General features: G+C 40.5%; 1 protein-coding gene across 2 annotated transcripts in view; it reads right to left on the reverse strand.

Moving 5' to 3' along the window:
- Positions 1-24,854, reverse strand: part of arhgef10la (Rho guanine nucleotide exchange factor (GEF) 10-like a) — a 202,956-nt gene that overhangs the window by 125,497 nt on the left and 52,605 nt on the right. For both annotated transcript variants that reach the window (XM_079844412.1, XM_079844411.1), the window contains exons 2-3: positions 3,303-3,566; positions 3,044-3,065 (exon numbers count right to left, since the gene is read on the reverse strand). In XM_079844412.1, the coding sequence (XP_079700538.1) occupies positions 3,044-3,065; positions 3,303-3,561 (281 nt within the window). In that variant the 5' untranslated portion in view covers positions 3,562-3,566. The remainder of the gene's footprint in view (positions 1-3,043; positions 3,066-3,302; positions 3,567-24,854) is intronic.

Here is a 24,854-nt window from a genome sequence, read left to right on the forward strand (position 1 = left end):
ATAGAAAACACGAAAACACCGTTCTGTCTGGAGAGAGAGAAGCCGCTGCGTGTGCACGAATAATAAATAATTAGCTACACATCAGAAATCACTGATCACAGATCAGAAGGAACTGAAAAAAGACTTAAGTTTTCATTTGTACATCCAAACACTGAGAAACTGCCAGCGTTCACTCGTTCACAAGCAATGATCCTAGCTTAGCAAATGAAATACCAATACCTAGTGATCAGCTAGGGGGAGTCTGGAAAAGGGAAAATAGGATTATGCAGTCAATGTATCTAGGAGAGGTGACTGAAAATGAAATATTATCAGTGGTTTATAAGCTAAAAAACAAGACCTCAACGGATAGTGATGGTATTGACATGAAAATAATAAAAAATACAATTGATTGCATTATTAAACCATTATATTATATAATTAATTATTCTTTTACAGAAGGAGTTTTCCCAGATAGTATGAAAACAGCTAAGGTAATACCTTTTTTTAAAACTGGAGATAAACATATTTTCAATAACTATAGACCAGTATCTCTCCTATCTCAATTTTCCAAAGTGTTTGAAAAACTCTATGTTAATAAATTAGACAACTTTATTGAAAAACATGAATTATTAAATGAAAATCAGTATGGATTTAGGTCAAATAGGTCTACAAGCTTGGCTATCATGAAAATTATTGAAGATATTACAACCGCAATAGATAGAAATAAATACACAATAGGAGTGTTCATTGATTTAAAGAAGGCATTTGACACTATAGATCATCAAATTCTCATTTCTAAATTATATACTTATGGAATTAGAGGAGTTGCACTGGACTGGTTAACCAGCTATTTACAACAACGTCAACAATATGTTGAGTTTGACGGTTATAGGTCAGAATGTATGAATATAGAATGTGGACTACCACAAGGTTCAATTTTAGGACCCAAACTTTTTATTTTATATATAAATGAGATTTGTGAGGTTTCAAACATGTTACACTATGTATTATTTGCAGACGATACAAATTTATACAGTTCAGGAAATGACTTGAAAACCTTAGCTAATAATATTGAAGATGAAATGATTAAATTAAAATTGTGGTTTGATATAAATAAATTATCTTTAAATTTGAATAAGACAAAGTTTATGATATTCAGCAATAAAAAAAAGGAGGAAGTCAGCTTATCTATAAACAATGTAAACATTGAGAAGGTGTCTGAAATCAGATTTCTAGGAGTCACCTTAGATGAGAAATTGACGTGGAAAAGTCATATATTGCATGTAAAAAATAAGATGGGAAAAAGCTTATTTATCTTGAATAAGGTTAAATACAGTTTACCATATAATACAATGAAAATGTTATATTGTTCAATGATTTTGCCTTATTTAAACTATTGTGCAGAAATATGGGGAAATACATATCATAGCAACATTATGCCTTTATTTATTTTACAGAAAAGAGCCATTCGCATTATTTTTAAAGCAGGATATAGAGACCATACAAATCAATTCTTTATTAGGTCAGGATTATTAAAACTTAAAGACATTATAGAATTACAAACTCTATTAGTGATGTTTAAAGCTAGAAGCAAAGCTCTTCCACATGACTTACAAAAGTTATTTATTTTTACTTCTGAAGATGAAAATCACAGACGGCCGTACGACTTTAAACATCAAATAGCAAGAACAAATTTGAAACAAATGTGTTTGTCTGTTGCTGGAGTAAAAGCATGGAATTCTTTAAGGAAAGATTTAAAAAGCTGCAAAAATATTTTGGAATTTAAAAGGAGTTATAAAAAGAAACAACTTGAATTATATCAAATTGAATTTTGACTTGTTTGTATGTGATCATTGTAAAACGTTTAAATAAATATCAGATATGTTGGAGTGTGGGTGATGGTGGAGGGAATAATGCTAATGTTATCTACTATTTATGTTAGTACATTTTGTGTGATGCTAATGTCATCTATTATTTAGGTTAATACATTTTGGGTGGTGGTGGAGGGAACAATGCTAATGCCATCTACTATTTATGTTTATAAAGGGGGCAGATAAATATAAGAATATTATTCTTCCATCTGCTCCTTTCTGATCATGGAAATGTAAAGGAAAACTTCAAATGAATTTTATGTGCCTTGTACAAATAATCCATTTTCATGAAAGGAATAAAAGAGAAATGAATGAATGAATGAATGAATCTCTCGAGCGCTTGCATGGGCGTGCCAGATTCTCTGGGCGGAGGAAAGGGAGGTAACCGTTCCTGCTTGGACGTCAAACCAGGAGACTTCAGGATTGGCTAGTCTGGCCTGTCATTTTCTCAAAGGCAGAGAAAGACAGCCCGAACTCGGGTTTACACCGATCAACATTTCTATCCACTTGGGGACAATATTCAGGCTAGGGGAACTCATATTAATGTTGAAAAACCTCATAAAATGAAAATTTCACGCCATGGGACCTTTAATGGTGGATAGGATGTTGCACAGGTAATGTTTACCTGCCTCAAACAGGGCAAACATGTTGCAAACAGGGTTACACACAGCAAACTATTACACTATGCTTATATCTAATTCAATTTTAAATTATGAATTGTGAGGAAAGTGGTCTCTCTGTCGCCTGTACAATCCAGCTGCAGACCCTCAAGCAAGACAAATCTCAGCCAGCCTCAAATACTGCCTAGCTGCCAGTCTCCATTTCAGTCCCGCTATTATTCCCAAGCCATTCCAGTGCAGTCTAGGTACAAGCCCCAAGTACAGTCAAGTTATGAGACTCTCACAGCCTGAAATCCAGACCTCTTCGATGGCTGGGCAGTCAAGTTACCAGTCTGTATCCAGATCAAGCTCCCAATCCCTGGAGCAGCCCAGTAATCTCTTTGTTTCAAGATACGATTCTGTGTCGCAATCAGTGCAACCTGGACTTCAGTTTCCAGCACTGTTTAAGTACCAAGGTCAATAGCAGTGTTTCCCGTTTTTGGCTGACGCATTAATGTTTTGAAACATCAATAAAATATAATTAGCAAATGCCTGTCTGTGGTGTTTGAAGTGAAATCTAATTTTGTAACTTACCTATTGTTGGTGGTTGACAAATCTGCAAAGAAATTAGGAAGTGGGAAAAGAACGTAAGGATTTTGTGTAGTCAACTAGTTTAATTTAATGGGTATAACAGTTCCACTGAACAGGTTTATGTGCTAAAATGTTAAGCTATCTATGGCAAAACCTTGCCTGTAAGTATTTTCTCAAGACGTAGTTCATTAATTCCCAGTAACTAATGAGTTCTGCAGTGAATACTTAAGATGTGTGGGAATGACTGAAAATAGACACTTACTAGACTTATAAGTACTGATACACTCCTGACCAGCAGGGGAAACTGTAGTGATGGCTTGAGATGACTCTGCATGTTTTTCCTGAGTCTCTCTCAATTTTCTTGAATGTGTCGTAAGTTCACTGCATTTGCCTGATGTCTCCTCTCCAAAATCAGCCTTGCCCATTTGTTTGCCAATCTCATCCTCAAATTCAAATTTCTTTCTCTGCTCTTCGTTCTCCACATCCTCCTCCAGCTGCTGATGAGATGAACCTTTGGACATAGGCTCTGTAAAACAAAAGTAAAATGTTATTATGTATCTCATGCTATATAAATTTAGAGGGCAGCATCTCTTTACTGACAAAATTTGAATTTGTGCTGTGAATGTGGTACAAAGTCCACAGTCTTTTATTATTTGCCAAATTATTTTATCCAAAGTTACTTACAAATGAGGAATGATACAAGTGAAAACCAGAACTGATGCATGGGCTGTGTAAAGTGCAGCTGCACTAGCCTAGAAATCTAGACGCACCCTAGCGGCAGAAAAAATATTTTGCCGCGAGTGTAGTCTAGCAACTCTCGGTAGACCTCAGAGCTGGAAAAGCCAAACTCTGGTCAGGCCAATCACATCGTGTATAGAGTCGGTGGGCGGGCTTAATATAATGACGGAGCGGAGTTGTGGAGGTTCTTGGTGCTACAGGTAAACAAAAAAGCTGACGACCAGCGTCTTTCAAATCAGTTTTGGCCGCTACTCTGGAAGACTTGGAGTTAAGCTTTTCTTTGAGGAAAGAACAAAGAACGGCACTGAAGTCATTCGTAAGAAAGGAAGATGTACTCGGTGTTTAATCTATCAACTAACGTTAGCTCCGCTTCGGTTGGTTGTGGCGCTATCCAATTGCGTGCAGAGGGAATTTGACAGACAACCGTTTATCCCGCCCCTCGGATTGAGCCCTGTCAATGGTGAGTTTCCAGACCAGACATCTTGATGTGGGTCTGGCTTGTCAGGCTACAGCTGCACAGGACCTCATGAATTAACAGAGGTGGTAAGTTATTGCTCAACAACTCAATTTCCGCATATCAAACAAACTAATATTCTGAAGTACTCAGTTGTTGTTTTTGTTGGTGTAGCAGTTATGCATTGATTGGTTATGCATCTGTCATATTTTCCTCAAGTAGTGCGTCTGGATGCATGCAAAAAATTTAAACAAATTTCACAGACTGTACTGAGATCATCTCAAGCCTAAGAAAGAGTGGTGTGTGGGAGGAGAAGAGGGAAAGAGTTCAGATGCCATCAGCCCCACATAGTCAGTATCACAAACAGCACTTATGTTTCATTATGAGTGAATTCATTATTCATATCCAGTGTTTCGTGTAGCTAGCTTAAACTTGTGAAAATGGAAATCAAATGGAAATGTGGTACAGTATGAATAGAGTAAGATAACCATGTAATACAAGGTATTTTATCTTCATAGAATTTGATAGCTAGTGCAAGCCAGTGTTGCTTATGTCAACTTAATTTAACTAAAATAAAATGAAAATGTATTTCAGCATTCAAACTCCAGTCTACTTCAGGTTTTAATAGTGCTTTTAAGAGTAATCATCTATCGCCTCCAGTGACATGTCATCACACATTTATATCAGTTCACACCACATTTTACTTAACATTTCTAGAGCAGTGATGCACCTCACATGCAATAGCTTGTTTGGAGTCACGTGGTTCTGATGGAGGGCAGGAAGTGAAAAACAGAATGGTTGAGAAGGAGGAAAGTCCGTACTGTGCTGGTGTACATAAGCTATAAACAGAAAATCACAACATATGTTGGACGTGATCCTTATGTTATGAAGAGGAGCAATTTTTCTACTGAATTGGAAGACTTGCCTGTCATCTAGATGGTAGATATAGAGAATGTGAAGCTACTGTCACGGCGTGTTAAGTTCTGGGTCTGGTTTGTTTATATCGCGCCGCCTTTCAGCTGCCTTAAGCTGGGCATACACTGTGCGATTTCTGTGCGATTTCAGCAAGATTACCTACTCACACTGTACGAGTAGATCGCATACAATGTAAAGCCAAAGCTCGCGGTTTATGTGCTCACACTGTACGGTCCGATTGTCGAGCGCGACTTGACTGCTCACACTGTACGAGTGAAATATGCACAATAAACCCCCCGTGCCAGGTTGCGCCAATAGACCATGATATGGTCAAATGCATCAGTTATCAATATCAAGAGGATTTAGCATTTCCAATATATGTATTACACTTTTATTATTAATATTATAGGCCTACTTTTATTATTAAATTGATATTACATTTAATTTGCTCTGCAACAATTTCATAACGCATCAATGCATAACCGACATGCTGCATAATAAAAGATTAGATAGATTAGCTTACCTGTCCTCATCAAAATTAAATTATTTAAAAACACTTACTTATATACACTTATACACTTAATTATAGGCCTATAATTAAAATGTTTGTCTTTAACATGTCAGAACACTGCAATAATATCATTGTCAATGAAAAGTAGCAGCTTCAAAAACAACTTGTTTAACACGAAAGGCCTATTTGTCTTCTCATTTGTATAGGCTATATGGGCCACAAGAGAAATATTAAGAAAATAAATTAAGACAGTTAAACGTTTTGAGGTTGAAGTAGTTTATCTCTTTCTGAGAATATGCGCCGAAAGCTTGTCAGATTTTTCTTTCACTTTCTGTAGGCTAGTGAATCCACTGACTCGCCTTCATGATTTAAAACGGAAAAATGTATTTCAATATTGCGACGTGACGTTTTTCTTCATCACCAATTGTCAAATGATGGACAACGGTTCACATTTCGCGTGATAATACAATTTTAAGTAAATGGTAAAAAGTAAAGACTTGGATTATCCATTTTACAAAACGAACTGGAGGTAAGCAACAGTTTGCTAAATTGCTGCTATTTAATAGCTGCCTACAGAACTTAAAGATCTCCCTCTTTTCCCAGCTACCAGTGTGTGGTCCAGCCCAGTGTCCAACAACCAGCACAAGCCAGCTACCAGTTTGTGAGCCAGCCCAGTGGGCCACAACCAGCACAAGCCAGCTACCAGCCTGTGACTCGGCCCAGTGGCTTAACTCAGGGGCGGAGTGGCCATCGGGAGCACCAGGAGTTTTCCCGGTGGGCCGCTGGACAATGTGGGCCGGCCCGTTGCTACGTAATATACAGTATATGATGAATGAATAATAGTAAATTTACGTAGCCTAGTCTATATCCTTCCGTCAGCCCAGACAAATGACCCTCGCGGCCCACTTGAGGGGAAAAACTCTAATCTATTTAGCCTGATCAGTCTCAGTGGTATAAAAGCGCTCGTTAATGTCAAAATGTTTGAGATATCCAATCAAATCGAAGGAGGCAGGATTTGTTGTCCACAGAAACCGAGCAGCTTGAATGCGAGCCGAGGTAAGATAAACAGGTAAGAACTTGAGGAGTTAATAGTTTACGATTAACAAAATTTAAACAATGGACAAACTTCAAACTTCCAGGGATGCAAACTACTGCTGACCTTTTAGAATTTCTCAGATTGTAAGGCCATTTAAGTTTGTCAACACACAATGCACAAAGAAACATTAACATAGAAGTTCCCTTTCGAGAGTACTCTCGTATTGCGTTTAGCTAAACGCTAGGGGAATTTCCTTTCCTCGAGATTTTGAAGCAAATTTTTATCCTAAAAACGTTTCGTTTCTGGGAACAGTGTTAGACTCACTACAGATGAACACGCGACTGACGTCACAGCGCGCGCTCTCTGTTCGGAACCGAGCGGTTCCCCTCAGGTCCGGTACATACACTCCTTTCAAACACTTTCAGAGGATGTTGGGTCACATGGCCTCGGCGGCGTCAGTCCTCAGACTAGGTCTGTTACACATGCGCCCCCTACAGCGCTGGCTGAATCGCCGCGTTCCAGCTCATGCATGGCTCTCGGGCCGATTAAAAATCAAGATAGACCACAGCTGTGTGTTGGCTCTGGCTCCTTGGAAAAATCCTGTCTGGTATCAGACAGGTGTGAGTTTGGGCACTGTTGCGAAGTGAAATTCATTCTGAATTTGGGTCCGGACATGCTGTCCAGGGGCAAAGTGTCCCCAGCAAAGTGGTCTCTTCACCCACAAACGATTCAGACAATTTGGGGCATGTTTGGAGAGGCAAAAGTGGATCTTTTCGCCTCGCAAGACAATGCTCAATGCCTAATATATTTCTCCAAGCACAAGGACGCGTTGGCCCACGAATGGCCCAACCTTCCTCTTTATGCTTTTCCCCCAATCTCAATTTTACCTTAGGTCATTGAGAGGATCAGGGAGAGTAAATGTGCTGTGCTTTTAATAGCCCCGCTTTGGAGAAATCAACCATGGTTCTCACTGCTAAGTCGGATGTCAGATACAGCCCGTGGCCAATACCGCTGAGGAGAGACCTCCTCATGCAGGCGACACAGCAGATCTGGCATCCCGTTCCGATCTATGGGCGCTTCATGTTCAAGTGAATGGACTGCCACTGGGGAAGAACGATCTTATCGTGCGCTTCCTCAAAGGGGCTAGAAGGCTTCACCCACCTCGCCCCCCTTCAGTCCCTATATGGGACCTGTCCATGGTCCTGGATGCTATGAAAGGCTCAACATTCGAGCCTCTGCATTCGGTGAGCTTAAAGCTCCTATCACTCAAGACCACTTTTCTGCTAGCAATCGCATCAGTTAAGCGAGTGGGTGATCTGCACGCGCTCTCAGTGAGCGCCTCTTGTCTAGAATTTGGGCCAAACGACTCTAAAGTCGTCCTCAAACCAAGACATGGATATGTACCTAAAGTGCTTTCAACTCCGTTCAGAGCACAGGTCATTTCACTTTCAGCACTCTCATCATCGTTAGATGAGGAAGATGCTAATTTGCTCTGTCCTGTCAGAGCGCTGAGAATATACATAGAGCGTTCTGCTGCCAAAGATCTCAGCTGCCCTATAGGCATCAAAGCCCATTCTACTAGAGGCATGGCCTGGTCTTGGGCTTGGTCTACTGGCATTTCTCTGAATGATATCTGTGCGGCGGCAGGCTGGACCTTCCCGTCCACTTTTATCAGGTTTTATAATTTGGATGTCCCTGCCTTACAGGCTGGGCTTCTCGCTGTGTAATACATATTAACCCCTTATGGCCCGACAGGTCCATAATTAACTGGCCTGGCAGAGGGCGGGCAAAGGTGTGCAGCGACGGCTTCCTCGAGAGGGGGAAGACCTTGATATCCCTTTTCCTGCGCACCGTCGATGATCAAGAGCGCGGGAGGAAAAGAGGATTTGGCAGAAAATGGCGCCTTCCATGATTTAGACAGTTCCTCGTGGACTTCTGGGAAGAAGGGAGCGGGTTTTTGTGTGGTCGGATGGCGGCGGTTCTCAAAAAAACACTCATCCAGCCTGCTTCGCGTGGGCTCCTGGGGTTGAGACCAGTCAATTCTGAGGTCGTCCACGGCCTTAGTGAGCAGGCGCATAAGCTCAGTGTCCACTGAGGTCTTCCCGCTTGTGGCAGTCCACGTCGAAGTAGCATACTCCGAGACGGTGTCCGACCACCCGCTCCCGGATGCAGCAAGAGAGAGGCTGTCATCATCTTCCTATTCCGGTCCGCCAAAGGTGAGACAGCACCAGCCGCCAGGCGAGGGGAGCTGTGCTGTTCCTCGGCAAACATGACAGGCGACGGCGAGGCACGCGGGGAATTAACCGACGTGTGCTCGTCAGAACGCTCCGGTGGCTTCTGGTCGCTGCGTTTCTTCTTCCGTGGTTTGAGAGGCTGAGTGCAGGGGACGGGATCCGGGTTGAAGCTGGCGAGTCGAGCCCGAAGGGTCTGCAGCTCCATCTCGTTCCTGCAGTTGCAGCAGCACAGCCAATCAGCACGCAGCTGCTTCCTGCTGATGCGCCGTACAGCTGCACTGCGTTTTACATGGTAATTTTTAGGACAAAAATTAGCTTTGTATTCTCGAAGAAAGGAAATTCCCCCTAGCATTTAGCAAACGCAATACGAGAGTATTCTCGAAAGGGAACTCCTCTTTGATGGCTCTCACAGGTTTGTGCCCAAGAAACAACACAAAAATTCTGAGACTGAGGGACACCTTCACATAACTAATGTGCTCTGAATCCCCAATGTCATATAGAAACTAACATTTAAAAATGGTACCGCACAAATATGCGTGTGGATATGGCAACAAAACAAATCCTCTCCCGACATGAGTGTAACTCCCTACAAATGAATGCAGCCTCCTCATCTAGAGGATCCATGCTATTTTTGTTACTTTGATGGGTCTGCATGATGATAATATGCACAATGAATGTACCTGCACTGCAAAAAAAAAAAATAATACTTTCATACTTAGTATTTTTGCCTTGTCGTTTCGATTCAAAATAGATTCTTAAATCAACATGCATTTTCTACGAAAGAAAACTTACATAAGTATTTAGTCTGTTCCTGGGGGACAAAAAAAACTAATTTAAGTGCTTTTTTCTTATTTAGCAAATTATCTGCCAATGGGTAAGAAAAATATTTAGTAAGAAAAGCATTTTTGAAAATTGAAAAATTAAAATTCTGTCATTAATTACTCACCCTCATGTCGTTCGACACCCGTAAGACCTCCGTTCATATTCGGAACACAAATTAAGATATTTTTGTTGAAAGCTGATGGCTGAGAAAGGCTTCAGATAGGCCTCCATTGGCATTCAGTACATTTACACTCCCAAGACGTATAAAAGGCACTTAAAACGTTGTTACAAAGTCCATCTCACCACAGTGACTCTACAATAATTTTACGATGTGACGACAATAGTTTTTGTGCGCAAAACAAAATCAAAATAACACCTTTATCCAACTTGTTATTGTCTTCCGTGTATGCCTCCACGACGCATGCGCGAGAATATGACGCAGATCCGGCGTTCGGACACATGACCCAGAAGCGATTTGTTTACAAGCAGAGGAAGACGCACGTGTCTAAGCTGTTGAATTCTACATTGATCATGCTTTAGGTCTCGGCGTAGTTCTCAAAATGGGGCTTAAGTGTGTATTTCATGGATTCCCGAACGCTGGCGCTACGTCATATTCTCGCGCATGCGTCGTGGAGGCACACACGGAAGACAATAACAAGTTGGATAAAGGTGTTATTTTGATTTTTTTTTGCGCACAAAAACTATTGTCGTCGCATCGTAAAATTATTGTAGAGCCACTGTGGTGGGATGGACTTTGTAACGACGTTTTAAGTGCATTTTATGGGTCTTGGGAGTATAAATGTACTGAATGCCAATGGAGGCCTATCTGAAGCCTTTCACAGCCATCAGCTTTCAACAAAAATATCTTCATTTGTGTTCCGAATATGAACGGAGGTCTTACGGGTGTCGAACGACATGAGGGTGAGTAATTAATGACAGAATTTTCATTTTTGGGTGAACTAACCTTTTAAACATACCCGGGTATTGCATATAACCTGCTTTCTGGAATACCCCCCTGCTTTCTCGGGTTTGACATACCTCCCATTCTGAAACGGAAAACCCAGAGTTTCCCTCATTTCAGGGTTAACATACTCAGACTTTTCACTTAACCTCCTTTCTGAAACGGGCCCCTGGGCTGTATATTTAAACTGGGTAATATATTTAAATTAATTAATATGCAACTTTCTCCAGTGTTTAAACTTACTGATTCAAGAATTTTATTTTATTTTATTTAATAATCTGCTGTATGGCACAGCACAAATAATATTCTATCCCAAAGAATACCTCATCTAACATCATCACTCCAATAAATAATTTATTCCAAAAAATAAAAATAATAATTTGAGGTCAGTTTCACCAAATGAATGCATTAGAATTTTATTTTAAAATAAATTATATATATGAACCAACCAAATATCACTTGACATAATGTGAAAATGGTGACACCTGAAACTAATAATGACTAGTTAGCAGGGTTCCTCAAACTCGGTCCTGGAGAGCCACTGTCCTGCAGAGTTTAGTTCCAACCCTGATCAAACACACATGAGCAAGCTAATCAAGGTCTTCAGGATCACTAGAAAACCACAGGAAGGTGTGTTTGATCAGGGTTGGAGCTAAACTCTGCAGGACAGCGGCCCTCCAGGACCGAGTTTGAGGAACCCTGAGTTAGAGGTTCCAGCAAACACTGATTGGTCTGAATCAATAATCTATTAAACAGTGATTGGTGAGCGTTAGAGTCAGGCACTATAAAAAGACCAGTTCAGTTGTAATTCTACATGATAGGGTAAAAGGCTTTTTTCTTTTTGTAGTTGGTGTGTTGAGGGTTGTTGATTGTAGTCTTGGCTGTATAGGGATGGGGGGGGGGAGTCATTGAGAGGATCAGGGAGAGTAAATGTGCTGTGCTTTTAATAGCCAATCAGGGTCAGGGAGCAATAGGGGGTTATGCCACTATGCCACTATGCCACTATGCCACTATGCCACTATGCCACTATGCAAATTTTAAAGTATGTTGTTTTGATTTAATGTATGTGTTTGCTAGTTAACTTTTCTACCAGTTGCTAAACATATATTTTGTTGTACAGTTATTCTTTGGCAGTACTATTAAGCCTTGTTCATGGCAGTATTGTGAATGGTAAGTTTATCAAGTTGAATTAAGCAAGAGTTGTTCACACAGTTTTGATATGATGATTATAATAACTTTATTTGTGCTTTTTTTTTTAAAGTTTTTTTCCTCAAAGTTCTTTACAGTATAAGAAAATACAAGTAATGAATTAAACAAAAGCACGGAGGTGGATTAAAATAAACAAAAATAACCCTAGCAATGATTAACAACAATCAGTTAACTTAAAGGTTGGCTTAGTGTTGTTTTAAAAATTCAAGACGGTGCTTCCTGAATTTCAACTGGAAGTTGGTTCCACAACCTGGGAGCAGCAATAGAAAAAGCTGTCACCCATGGAACGTAACCGTTTTTGAAGGACAACCAACGAACCCTGGTGCAAAGAGCGAAGACTTTGGTTTGGAATGTAAGGTGTTAAAAGTAATACCCTGGGGCCAGACCGTGGAGAGCTTTGTATGTGAGCATGATAACTTTAACATCAACTCTGTACTTAACTGGTAGCCAGTGTAGAGATTTCAAAATGGGAGAAACATAATCTCTAGATTTGGTCCTAGTTACAAATCTAGCTGCAGCATTGAATGTACTATAACTTTTTTACTTAAAGTGTGCTTCGAAACCCCAATAAGAACCGCATTACATTAATCAATGCGAGGGGAAAACAATTTTCTGCAGCTGAAAGGAATAGCATGGGGTGCAATATATCAGATAAAGTCTTAATGTTTTGTACATGAGGGTCAAATTTCAATGAAGAATCAAAGCTCACTCATAGATTCCTTAATATATTCTGGAACTTGATAAGAGGACTTTGGTCAGCCACATTGAGCTGATGAGGAGAACCAATAAACATGACCTCAGTCTTATTGCTGTTTAAACACAAATTATTAGCCATCCATGACTATCTCAAATGCATTAGAGAGCAATAAGACGACTTTACTCTGATTGTGTTTACAGTGAATGTAGATTTGTGTCATCGGCATAAGTGATGCTTAATGCATAAAATTTGTAACAGTTGACCAATTGGTAGGGATGTAACGGTTCACTCGGAGTCGGTTGAAAATCGATACAAATGTGTGACGATTCAAGCCGGTGGAAATGTTAAACGAATCGTGATACATGTGTTGTATGCTGAAGCCATAAACTGTGACCTCGCTTTACAGGCATGATAGCAACAAGCCAGTTGTAGCTAGCGTTATGGACTGAGCAAGCACACTAGCACAAAGAATTTTTTTCAGTTAATTCACATGGAAGTTGAGCGTGAGCGCGCACGTGCCGTCAAACAGAAGCATGGTGATGGCAAGCGCATAGTTTACGTTGACACATTGAAGTCGGAGGTGTGGTGGCATTTTGATTATCCGCCTAATAATCACCACCACAGTGAGAGGTCTTTTTTCAATAATTTGTGGATTATGGCATATTTATCTAAATGTGTTTACCTAGTCTTTTTATTTCTGCTATTCTTCAGTGCAGAATGAGGGTGAAGAAGCTGAAACAACCTCGTCCCAAGAAAACACAATTGGAAGATCTCCTTGAAGAGACTTTTTGAGGATTTATTTTAAAATTTCAATTGAGTTATTTGACATAATAAATACATATTTAAATTTACAAAGAGGTATGCAGAATTTTGTATGCGAAATAAAAGGGCACTTTCATTTTATAATATGTCTTAAATCCCATTTTGTTGAAAGAAATCATGAGAACATTGTATCGTGAAATTGGTATTGTGTATCGCAAGCTCAGTAAGTCGTTACATCCCTACCAATTGGAAATAAAGACTAAAATGTAAGGGTCCTAAAATTGAGGGATGCCAGTAAAAACTGCACCAATATCAGACCTGTAATACCCTAAAGCAACAGACGTGAAATAGGATCTAAACCAGTTTAAGACTATGCCGGAAATACCAAAAACAGCTTCAAGGCGATTAAGTAAGTGTATTATCTATGGTGTCGTAAATGGCACTAATGTATACGAGAATAAGAATAGAGGGAGAACCAGCATCAGAGGCCAAAAGTAAGTCATTAGTCACTTTAATAGGTCCAATTCAGTGCTATGAAATTTTCGAAAACCAGATTGAAGTTGCTCTTAAAGATTCCTAACGGATGCCCTTTATGTCTTTTTATTGTAGTTTATGGTTATAGTGTTGTCGCCAATGGAGGCTCTCCTGGCTATTTTAACCCTGAAGTGGATAAGCTACAAAGTTTCTACAGCTGGTATGACCCAGATGAAGCGGCAACAATCAGGCCCCTGGTTTCCAAGAACATTTATAGTGCTGCAGTTAAGGGAGGATATGGCACTGGAAGCCACATTTCTCAGATTGGCTCTTCAGGTGATCCAGAGACCACTGAAAAAACCTGGTCCTGATTCTGACACAAGAAGCCAGCTTCAGGGTTCTCCAGTTGTTTCAGCTGGAAGTGGAAGTCTAGTTTACAGCTATATTGGTAGTGCAGGAAGTATGGGCATGTCAGAGTATGGTTTAAGTCCCCCTACTAGTGTTCAAGACTCTGACATCATGCATTCTTCCTTGGTCTTGATGCCATTGCAGCAAAGCAATGATTATGTTCCCAAGCCAGTGCAGCTAGCTTCCCAAATTCCACTACAAAGCAGCAATGAGCCTATGGCAAAGCCCATCAGTCAACAGCCAGTGCACACAGTCTCTCAGCCCAGTATCCAACAACCAGCCAGCTACCAGTGTGTGTCCCAACCCAGTGTCCAGCAATCGGTGCAAGCCAAACAACCTGCAGGCCAACAACCAGCACAAGCCAGCTACCAGTCTATGACTCAGCCCAGTGGCATCACTGTCTTAAAGCCAAAATGTAGCTTTAAATTGGGCTCTAATGTATTTTCTGGTACCAGACCACTGCAGAAACCTAGTTTTAGCTCTGTAGTTCAGTGCAGTAACCAACAACCAGCACAAGCCAGCTTCCAGTCTGTGGCCCAGCCCAGTGTACAACCAGCACAATCCAGCTACCAGTCTGTGGCCCAGAAGACTGGTGGCCAAAAAACAGCAAAAGCCAGCTACCAGTCTGTGGGCCAGTCCAGTGGGCTGCAATCAGCACAAGCCATCTTCCAGTGTTTGTGTCAACCCAGTGTCCAACAACCAGCACAAGCCAGCTACGAGTCTGTGGCCCAGCCAGCTTACCAACAACCAGCACAAGCCAGCTTCCAGTATTTGTCCCAACCCAGTGTTCAACAATCAGCACAAGCAAGCTACCAATCTGTGGCCCACACATCTGCCCAACAACCAGCACAAGCCAGCTACCAGTCTGTGGCCAAACCAGGACAGACTAGGTATCAACATCCATCCAGACCTAGTTTTTCGTCCATAACTCGGCATACAGAGTCTGTTGTACAGCCCAGTTACTTGGCCCCAGTGAAGCTTGGGCAGCCTACTTATGAGTCTATGGTGCAACCCAGCCACCTTGTCCCTCCCAGACCACTGCAATCCACACTCCAGTCTCTTTTCAGACCAGCTCAGCTGCCTGAACAGCCAAGCTACCAGCCCCTATTGCTTCCAAGCCAACAGCCTCTTGCTCCAAAGGTACAACCAAGCTTCTTGCCTCTTGCAAAACCTGGACTGTCCAGTTATAGTTCTGTATCTCAGCCCAGTGGTCAGCCTTCAAGGCAACTGCACCAGCCTCTGGCCTGGCCAGGGAAAGAGGTGCATCAGCCCCTATTGAAGCCTGTACAATTTAGCTACAGACCATCAAGAAAGCTGGAAAATCTCAGCTACCAGCCTTAAATACTGCCTAGCCGCCAGTCTCTTGGTCAGTCCAGCTACAATCCCCAAGCCATACCACACTGTAAAAAATGTATAATCTTCCCAACTCAAATTTTTCTAGTGACTGGTCACATCTAAAGTTTTCAATTGGCCCAAGTGAAATTCTGTAAATGTAATTTTATCAATTGTGGCAACAGCCTGTTAACATGGGCTCAATTAGAAATAATATGTTGAGCCAATGGAAAAAATGTATAATCTTCCCAACTCAAAATTTTCTAGTGACTGGTCACATCTAAAATTTTCAATTGGCCAAATTGAATTTCTGTGAATTGAATTTTATCCATTGTGGCAACAGTCTGTTAACAGTCTCAATTGTTTATTTCTCACTGTCCCAAAAGACAAAAATGACTAAAAACATAAATATATTAAGCAAAATACAGAAACAGACAACAGGGTTGACATTTTATCACATTACTTTATTAACAAGTAAATTCCAACACAGGATATTTGGGTGAAAATACCTTATTTTCAATAAGGAAAAACTCTGAATACATTCAAGAAGTCTTCTGCATAACAGGATGTCTTGTTGTGGTGAAGAAAACGCGGCACTGCATGCTAAAAACCTGCAAATAAAAATAAAAACTAACATTAATGACAAAGCTCCCCTGCATCACATCTGGCAAGAGACAGAACAGAAGTTTCTTCATTATATAATGAGGATGAGACGAATGAATGGACATAAGAAAATCACGAGCTTGACGTGTTTGATATTAAAAGGCAATAAAGCCCTGAAAGAGGCCGACGCCAAACGCACTGTGTTCAACGGTTGCATGCCGCACATATCACACAAATGACTTAATTTCCTTATTACCTATTGTTTTAGACATATAAGACATGAGGAAAATAAAACTATTGGCTACAGGCTACCATTAGATAATTATGTGGTAAACGAGAACACACTCATGAAACCAATGAATGCATGAACTCGTGATTCTACAAAATGTCTTTTAAACTTCATACCCGGTCATAAAGCAAAACTCTGGAGAATAATTTCAGTGCTAAATACTCACCAACGTCTTTGTGAGATGAATATCTCTCTATTCTCTTGGGAATGTCTGTTTCGGTCTTCAGCACCTGCTGGTTCGGCTCCGCTCGCGCTGCCGCTCCCGCGTCTCCGCATTTGAAATCTCCACAGGAACGGTTTTCTTCAAGTGCATTTTGCACATGCGTATACCGTTTTTCGGACGTAGGACTTGTTCAGCCAACATGGATTTTTCACTTCGACTTCATAGATTGACTGAGCACAATTAAATATGTTCGGTGAATATACAATTTTAATTTTGAGTGAAGACCTTAAGCTATGATTAGTACAATGCATCTTTTTGCATGGCGGTAATTATTTGGAAGTCATTTATTGGGCCAATATGTAATGATCAATTTGCACAATTTTTCCCCCAATTTTTTTTTACAGTGCAGTGTAGTCCAGGTACAAGTCCCAGATACAGTCAAATTATGGGACTGTCTCTCAGCCTGGATTCCAGACCTCTTCAGTACCTTGGCAAATGAGTTACCAGTCTGTATCCAGATCAAGTTCCCAATCCCTGGAGCAGCCCAGCAGTCTTTGTTTCAAGATACGATTCTGGGTCGAAGTTGGTGCAACCTGGACTTCGGTTTCCAGCACAGTTGGATTACCAAACTGTCAAAGGTTAAAATGCTCCTAGACCTGCTCAAAGGCCACATTCATCCCAAAGCAGGTTCAGGCTGTTGCAACAGTAGCTGTTTGCTGTTTTTGGCTGATGTTTTGAAACAATCAATAAATTATCATTATGAAGTGCTTGTCTGTGGTGTTAGAAGTGAGAACTAACTTTGTTAACTTTCTTTTTGTTGGTGGTTGACAATTCTGCAAAGAAATTAGGAGGTAGGATTTTGCAGTCAACTATTTTAACTGATATAACCATTCATTGAACAGGTTTGTGCTAAAATGGTAAGCTATGGCAACCTTGACTGGAAGTATTCTCAAAACATAGTTCATTGATTTCAGTAACAAATGAGTTTTGTAGTGAATACTTAAGATGTGTTGGACTGCCTGTAAATAGAAGCTTAATAGTGCTGTAAGTACTGCTACACTACTGACCAGCAGGGGAAACTAGGCCTCAAGAATTGACAGGGGTGGTGAATTATCACTCAACATAATTCCATGATTTCCACATTAATTTTAACTGCATTTCAAACAAATATTCTGAAGCACCCCATTATTGTTTTTGTTGGTGTAGCTGTCCTGAATTGATAATGCATCAGTCACATTTTTCCTCAAGCAGTGAATTGCTTCTGGACAATACAAAATTTAAACTGAACAACTTTCACAGACTGTACTGAGATCAGCTCAAGCCTAAGTAGGAGTGAAGGGAAAGAGTTCAGATGCTATCAGTCCCACATAGTCCGTATCACAAAAACCTCATGTTTCATTGAGTACTAAGTGTTTTGTGTAGGGAACTTAAATTTGTGAAAATGGAAATGTGAAAAACGAGTATGTAGAGACTAAGGGCGTTTTCACACCTGAAAGTCCGCACCAAGGTCTGAACCGAAGTTCATGTTTTGATACATTTTATACATTCGGTTAGTTTTGGTTTGGTTTCACATTGCAATTATGTGAGCGCACTAAAGAACTTTACATGACGCATCATCTATGTGGGCTGCATCTGGACATTGATTGGTTTGTAAACGGATGTGCGTCTGACGTCAGCGTTTTTGACAAGAATGAATGAACGGACGCATTTCGTTGTCACTATTGAACAGTGCACATTACTTGACTATATTTTATTCGTTACGTTTAAAAGTGGACATTTCAAGCTTTATATACACATATTTCTCATGTTTGTGAGACAAGTGGCTACTGAGTTTCGGTTTATTTGAGACGCGCTTCAGTTCATATGTAAAGCATGTGATCGCTCCCGCGATTATTTTCTGCTATAAACTATTTGCTTCTTATTTATTAAATCCAGGGAATTATCAGATTAAACGTTGATTAAAATTAAGATACAATTTATACAAAACGAAATTCACATTAAAGAAAGGCTTTCTAAGCAAAATCATACAAAATTTAGTTTTTTTTCATTTCTGACCTTCTGTCTTCTGACATATTGCGCATATTTTCACTTTTCATAATCAATGTAGCCTAGATTGAATTTAAAAATAACATTATAATATTTAAACATAAACAGGAACTTCCTGTAAATGCTCTGAAAGTCCGAACCATACAGAAAATGCTTTCACACTAGAAACGAACCGGACCTTTGTTCAGTTTGATCCGGACCGAGACTACCTCTTTTCGTCGGACCAAATTTCGTCTGTTTGGTCCGGACCGTGGTACGGGGGAGGTTTCACACCTGTAATTTTGATTCGGACCAAACTGAAAAGTACAAAAATCCGGACCAAACAAGGTAGGTGTGAAAACGCCCTAAAATAACCATGCAATATGAGTTATTAATCTTCATATAAATTATTTAAAGCTAGTATTGCAAGCCAGTCAACTCAGTGTTGCTTATGTCACATTTTAACTACATTTAACTAATTTGAAATGTATTTCAGCATTCAATCTCCAATGTCTACTTCAGGTTTAAATGTTTTTAAAAGTAATCATCTGTTGCCTCCAATGACACATCACACGTGTATATCAACTCACCCCACGTTTTACTTAACATTTCAAGAGCAGTGATGCGCTTCACATGCCAGGTAAAAAATATAAATGAGCTCTGTAACATTATATGAGGCATGACATCCTTTTAACTGCAGTTATTCCATATAAATGTGTGTAATGGCATCGCAAAGGCTACTTTCAGAGCTAATCTCACAAGCTCAGTTGCTAGTGGAAAGATCAGGTGTTTTTGCAGTATCGCACATAGGACAGCTGTGAGCACCTCTTTTAACTACAGATGTGTTAAAGTTTCTGTGCTGAATGGGAAGACTGAAAAGGTGTCAGAAGTTCTACAATAGTTTGGATTTGTTAAACATATGTTATTCACACAGGGATTAAATACTGAATTCAATACACACTGAGTCAGATGCTGAAATAGCAGCAGCACATCTGAGTAAACACTGCTGACACACACCCACCAATGGAAAAGGCTATTGATAGCTCCAACCTGCAGCAGTATTGACAACTTCATGGTGGAAACATCCATTCAGCAGAATATAATGGTAGAATAAGCTGAAAAGGGTTCCCTTTTGAATGCAACCTTCCCCACAGGAAAGCTCACAGGAACGATACTGCAAGATATTTCTATTAGCATGCATTTTCTCATAATACATGTTAACTAAACTGGGCTGAACATTTAAATTTGATAATACGTTTAAATTATTTTATATACAGAGCAAAAAGCAACCATACAAATCTCAAACCCACCCTACCCTACCCCGTCCCACCCCTGGTAGACTTCAAGAATAAAAAAATAAAATACAAACACAGAATGTAGGAAGAAAGAATAATAATAAAAAAATAAAAATAATAATAATTTTTACAAAGATGTTAAAAAAGTTGACACAATGTCCAAAGCAGGATGCCATAAATTCAGTCTTGACATTAGCTCCATGCATACGAGAAGTTGGGAGTCCATGTTCATCTATCCATTGTGTGAGGACGGTTCCAGCGGTTAACTAACATTTTGTTTGCCGCTGTGACTGCGGCTAACAGTAAATATCTTTGTTGAATGGATAAGGTAAGGTCCCAAAAATCATTCAAAATAAAGTGGCATGGGTCAGACATATATCAGTGCCCAACAGATATGATAAGTCCTGTGAGAGCTGGGTCCAAAAAGGTGAGATTTGAGAATTGAGTATAGATTCATATAGAAACGTTTCACATGAGTCAAGAAAACCCTGTAGTAATTTCCACTGTATCATTTGATGATTGGGGTTCTTTGAAGACAGCTTTAACATCCTCCATACCTGATCTGAAAATACACCATACACCATAATAGATAAGGGTTTGTATAAATGTTCAAGAAGATACAGATAAATAACCGAAACAGAAGAGGGAAATTTCTCAGAAGGAAGGATTAATTTGCGGAAAGGGTGAATAGGTAAATGGGAGTCGCAAGGCACCCCATAAGCCCGAAGGGCCGATCTTATACGCAAAAACATAAAAAAAGATGTACCTTGTAAATTATATTGGGCTTTAATGTTCTGAAATGATTTTAGACCCATATCATCATATATATCTCCCAAAGTGTTTACTTTGTTCTGAGTCCATTGCGAACAGTGAAATGGGGCCTTGCCTGACAAAAGATTATTATTATGGAAAATAGGCAAATGTCTATGCCGGACTGTAACTTGATGTGTTTGCAAACTGAGAGTTACACTGCCTCAGTGGAACCCCTGAGAAAACAAGATGATTCAGTTCATAGGAATAGACTATAGATTCCACAATTGCTTTCCATGAGACAGAAGCATCAGGATCAAACCAGACTGATAAAGGGCGGACAGTAAAGGCTCGAGTCTAAAATTAGGGAAAGACAGACCTCCATGTAATCTGCAATGCTGTAAAGTAGTCAGCTTGATTCGAGGACGTTTTCCATCCCATATATAACGAGAAACACATGCATCAAGTTTATTTCAGTAGCCAGCAGGTGGAGAAAGATGAAAAAAAATGAATATGCGAGGGGACATTCATTTTAATCACTGATATACGAGCGTGAAAAGAAAATAGGGAGACGGGGCCAATTTTCCAAGTCTGAGGATACTTTCGCTAAAATACTATTCAGGTTTTTTTAGATAATTTCCTGCAGGGATGGAAAGATATCTATACTCAGGTACTTAAAGGATTTAACCACCGGAATAGATATGGATAGGTGTGTGATGTCAACTTCAAAATTTAGTGGGAGTAAACATGACTTGCTCCAATTAATTTTAAACCCAGAGAGGGATCCAAAATGATCAAATAAATTCAACACCTGAGGGATAGAATGTGACTGTGTTTCCAAAAACAATAAGATGTCATCAGCAAACAATGAAATATGATGGTTTTTGTTCCTAATAATTATTGGGGAGACAATTTTAGATTGTCGGGTTCCAAGGATAAGGTAAATAACAAAGGAGAAAGCGGGCAACCTTGACGAGTAGCCTACCTCGATGTATAACGAATGGATTTGAACAATCTGACCCTGTAAGGACAGCAGCTGCAGGATTGGTATACAGAACTTTAATCATGTTTATAAAATTTGATCCTAAACCCAGATACTGTAGAACTACCCTCAAGTAGTTCCATTCTAGCTGGTCGAAAGCTTTCATCGCATCCAGAGATAATACTGCGCAAAGGGAAGTCAACATACTCGCTGAATTAACAATATGACATAACCTGCGCAAGTTATCAGAATCAGAATCAGAATGAGCTTTATTGCCAGGTATGTTTACACATACTAGGAATTTGTTGTAGTGACAGAAGCTCCACAGTGCACAGAATGACAGTGACAAGACACAGATAAAAAATAATAATAAAATAACAATATACAAATATACAGACAATGTGCAAAATAGCATAGACCCAATATACAAATTAAAAATAAATTATATAAGCAACATACTATGAACACGTATTTTAGGTTTAAATTAGAAATGTAAATAAGTGTGTTAAAAATAAGTGAATAAAAGGAATGTACAATTCTGTGTGTGTGTGTGTGTGTGTGTGTGTGTGTGTGTGTGTGTGTGTGTGTGTGTGTGTGTGTGTGTGTGTGTGTGTGTGTGTGTGTGTGTGTGTGTGTGTGTGTGTGTGTGTGTGTGTGTGTGTGTGTGTGTGCGTGTGTGTGCGTGTGAATTTCTCGTTTATTGTGAAGTGTTCATGAGATGGATTGCCTGAGGGAAGAAACTGTTCCTGTGCCTGGTCGTTCTGGTGCTCAGGGCTCTGTAGCGTCGACCGGATGGCAACAGTTCGAAGAGGGAGTGTGCTGGATGAGAGGGGTCCAGAGTGATTTTGCCAGCCCTTTTACATACTCTGGATAAGTACAGATCTTGGAGAGTGGGGAGGGTTGTACCAGTGATTGGCTCAGCAGACCGCACTACCCTCTGTAGTCTCCTGAGGTCAGATCTGGTAGCTGAGCTGTACCAGACTGTAATTGAAGTGCATAGGATGGATTCAATGATGGCAGAATAAAACCGTTTCAGCAGTTCTTGTGGCAGATTGAACTTCCTCAGTTGGTGGAGGAAGTACAACCTCTGTTGGGCTTTTTTCCTAATGGAGGCAATGTAAATGTCCCACTTCAGGTCCTGAGAGATGGTGGTGCCAAGGAACCTGAATGACTCCACTGTTTTTACAGTGCTGTCCATGATGGTGAGTGGGGGGAGAGCAGGGGGGTTTCTCCTGAAGTCCACGATCATCTCCATTGTTTTGAGCGTGTTAAGCTCCAAGTTGTTATGACTACACCAGACAGACAGCTCTTTAGCCTCCTGTCTGTAAGCAGACTCGTCTCTGTCCCGTATGAGGCCGATGACGGTGGTGTCGTCTGCAAACTTCAGGAGCTTGACAGAGGGGTCTTTAGATGTGCAGTCGTTGGTGTAGAAGGAGAAGAGCAGTGGGGAGAGAACACAGCCTTGAGGAGCTCCAGTGCTGATGGTACGGGTGCTGGATGAGAATTTACCCAGCCTCATAAGCTGCTGCCGGTCTGTCAGGAAGCTGGTAATCCATTGACAGACAGAGGGGGGCACGGAGAGCTGAGTTAGTTTGGGCAGGAGGAGGTTTGGGATGATAGTGTTGAAAGCCGAGCTGAAGTCCACAAACAGGTTTCTTACACAAGTCCCTGGTTTATCCAGATGTTGCAGGATGAAGTGCAGACCCATGTTTACTGCATCATCCACAGACCTGTTTGCTCTGTAAGCAAACTGCAGGGGGTCCCGTAAGGGTCCGGTGATGTCCTTCAGATAAGCCAGAACCAGTTTTTCGAATTACTTCATGACGACAGACGTTAGCGCCACAGGTCTGTAGTCATTAAGTCCTGTTGTCTTGGTGTTCTTTGGAACGTGGATGATGATGGAGCATTTGAAGCAGGAGGGAACCTCGCACAACTCCAGAGATCTATTGAAGATCTGTGAAAGGATAGGGGCCAGCTGATCAGCACAGGTTTTCAGACAGGCTGGTGTTACACCATCTGGGCCTGGTGATTTTTTCCTTTTATTCTTCCGGAAGACCTGGCGCACGTTATCTTCGCTGATCTGAAGTGGAGGAGTGGGGGAGAGGGGGGTTGTTGGAGGTGTTAAGGGTGTTTTTTCAAACCTGCAATAGAACTCGTTCAGTTCGTCTGCCAGTTGTTGATTCACCACAGTGCTGGGGGATGGTGACTTGTAGTTGGTGATGGCTTTCAGACCTTTCCACACTGATGAGGAGTCGTTGGAATAGAACTGGTCGATTATCCGAGGCGGAACGAGATTTAATAAACCCTGTCTGGTCATAATGAATTAATCTATTCATAAATCTCTCTTAACATTGGGACAGCACTTTAGCATACAATTTAACATCTGTCCCTATCAAAGAAAGTGGCCGATAGCTAGAACAGGAAGTCAGATCTTTGTCTTTTTTTAAAAGGAGAGAAATAATAGCTATATTAATCGATGAGTGAAATGAACCTTGAGTAACTGAAAAATGTATCATATCTGACATTAGAGGGCCTAAGTCAGACCAAAAAGTTGTATATAATTCAATTGGTATACCGTCTATGCATAGGGATTTCCCCTTGTTCATATATGTAGCTGCTGTCTCCAGCTCCTGGAGAGTAATCGGTTCAGCCAGATATTCAGAATCTGAATCCGACAGCCGAGGTAAATCAAGGTTGGAGAGAAAGGATGCAAAAGAGTCAGAGTCACCGCCAGAATAAAAAGTATAAAGGTTAGAATAAAAAGAGCTAAAGGTGATATTAATATCTCTAGGATCTGTCACAATGTCCCCAGATTGGGATTTCACCGCAGGAATGTTACCAAACTTTTCACTGTTGCGTAATCTCAAAGCTAAAAGGTGACTTGGTGTAGTCCCCTGAAAATAATCATTCTGCCTGGATCGTTGAATCAAAAATTCTGCCCTGGATCTCAGTAATGAGTTAAGTTTGGTCCTAACCACCACGATTTTCCTGAGTATTATCCGGAAAAAAACATTGATCATCTCTTGTCAAGTTCTGAAGCTGCGATTCCAGCTCTACTATCTTGTTGTGTTTTTTTTTTCTGAAGAAAAGAGGAATATGAAATTGAGTTATTTCTTATAAAGCCTTTAACTGCATTCCAAAGTATCTGTGATCA

This window comes from Gobio gobio, assembly GCF_949357685.1.
Source record: "Gobio gobio genome assembly, chromosome: 19".
Lineage (NCBI taxonomy): Eukaryota > Metazoa > Chordata > Actinopteri > Cypriniformes > Gobionidae > Gobio > Gobio gobio.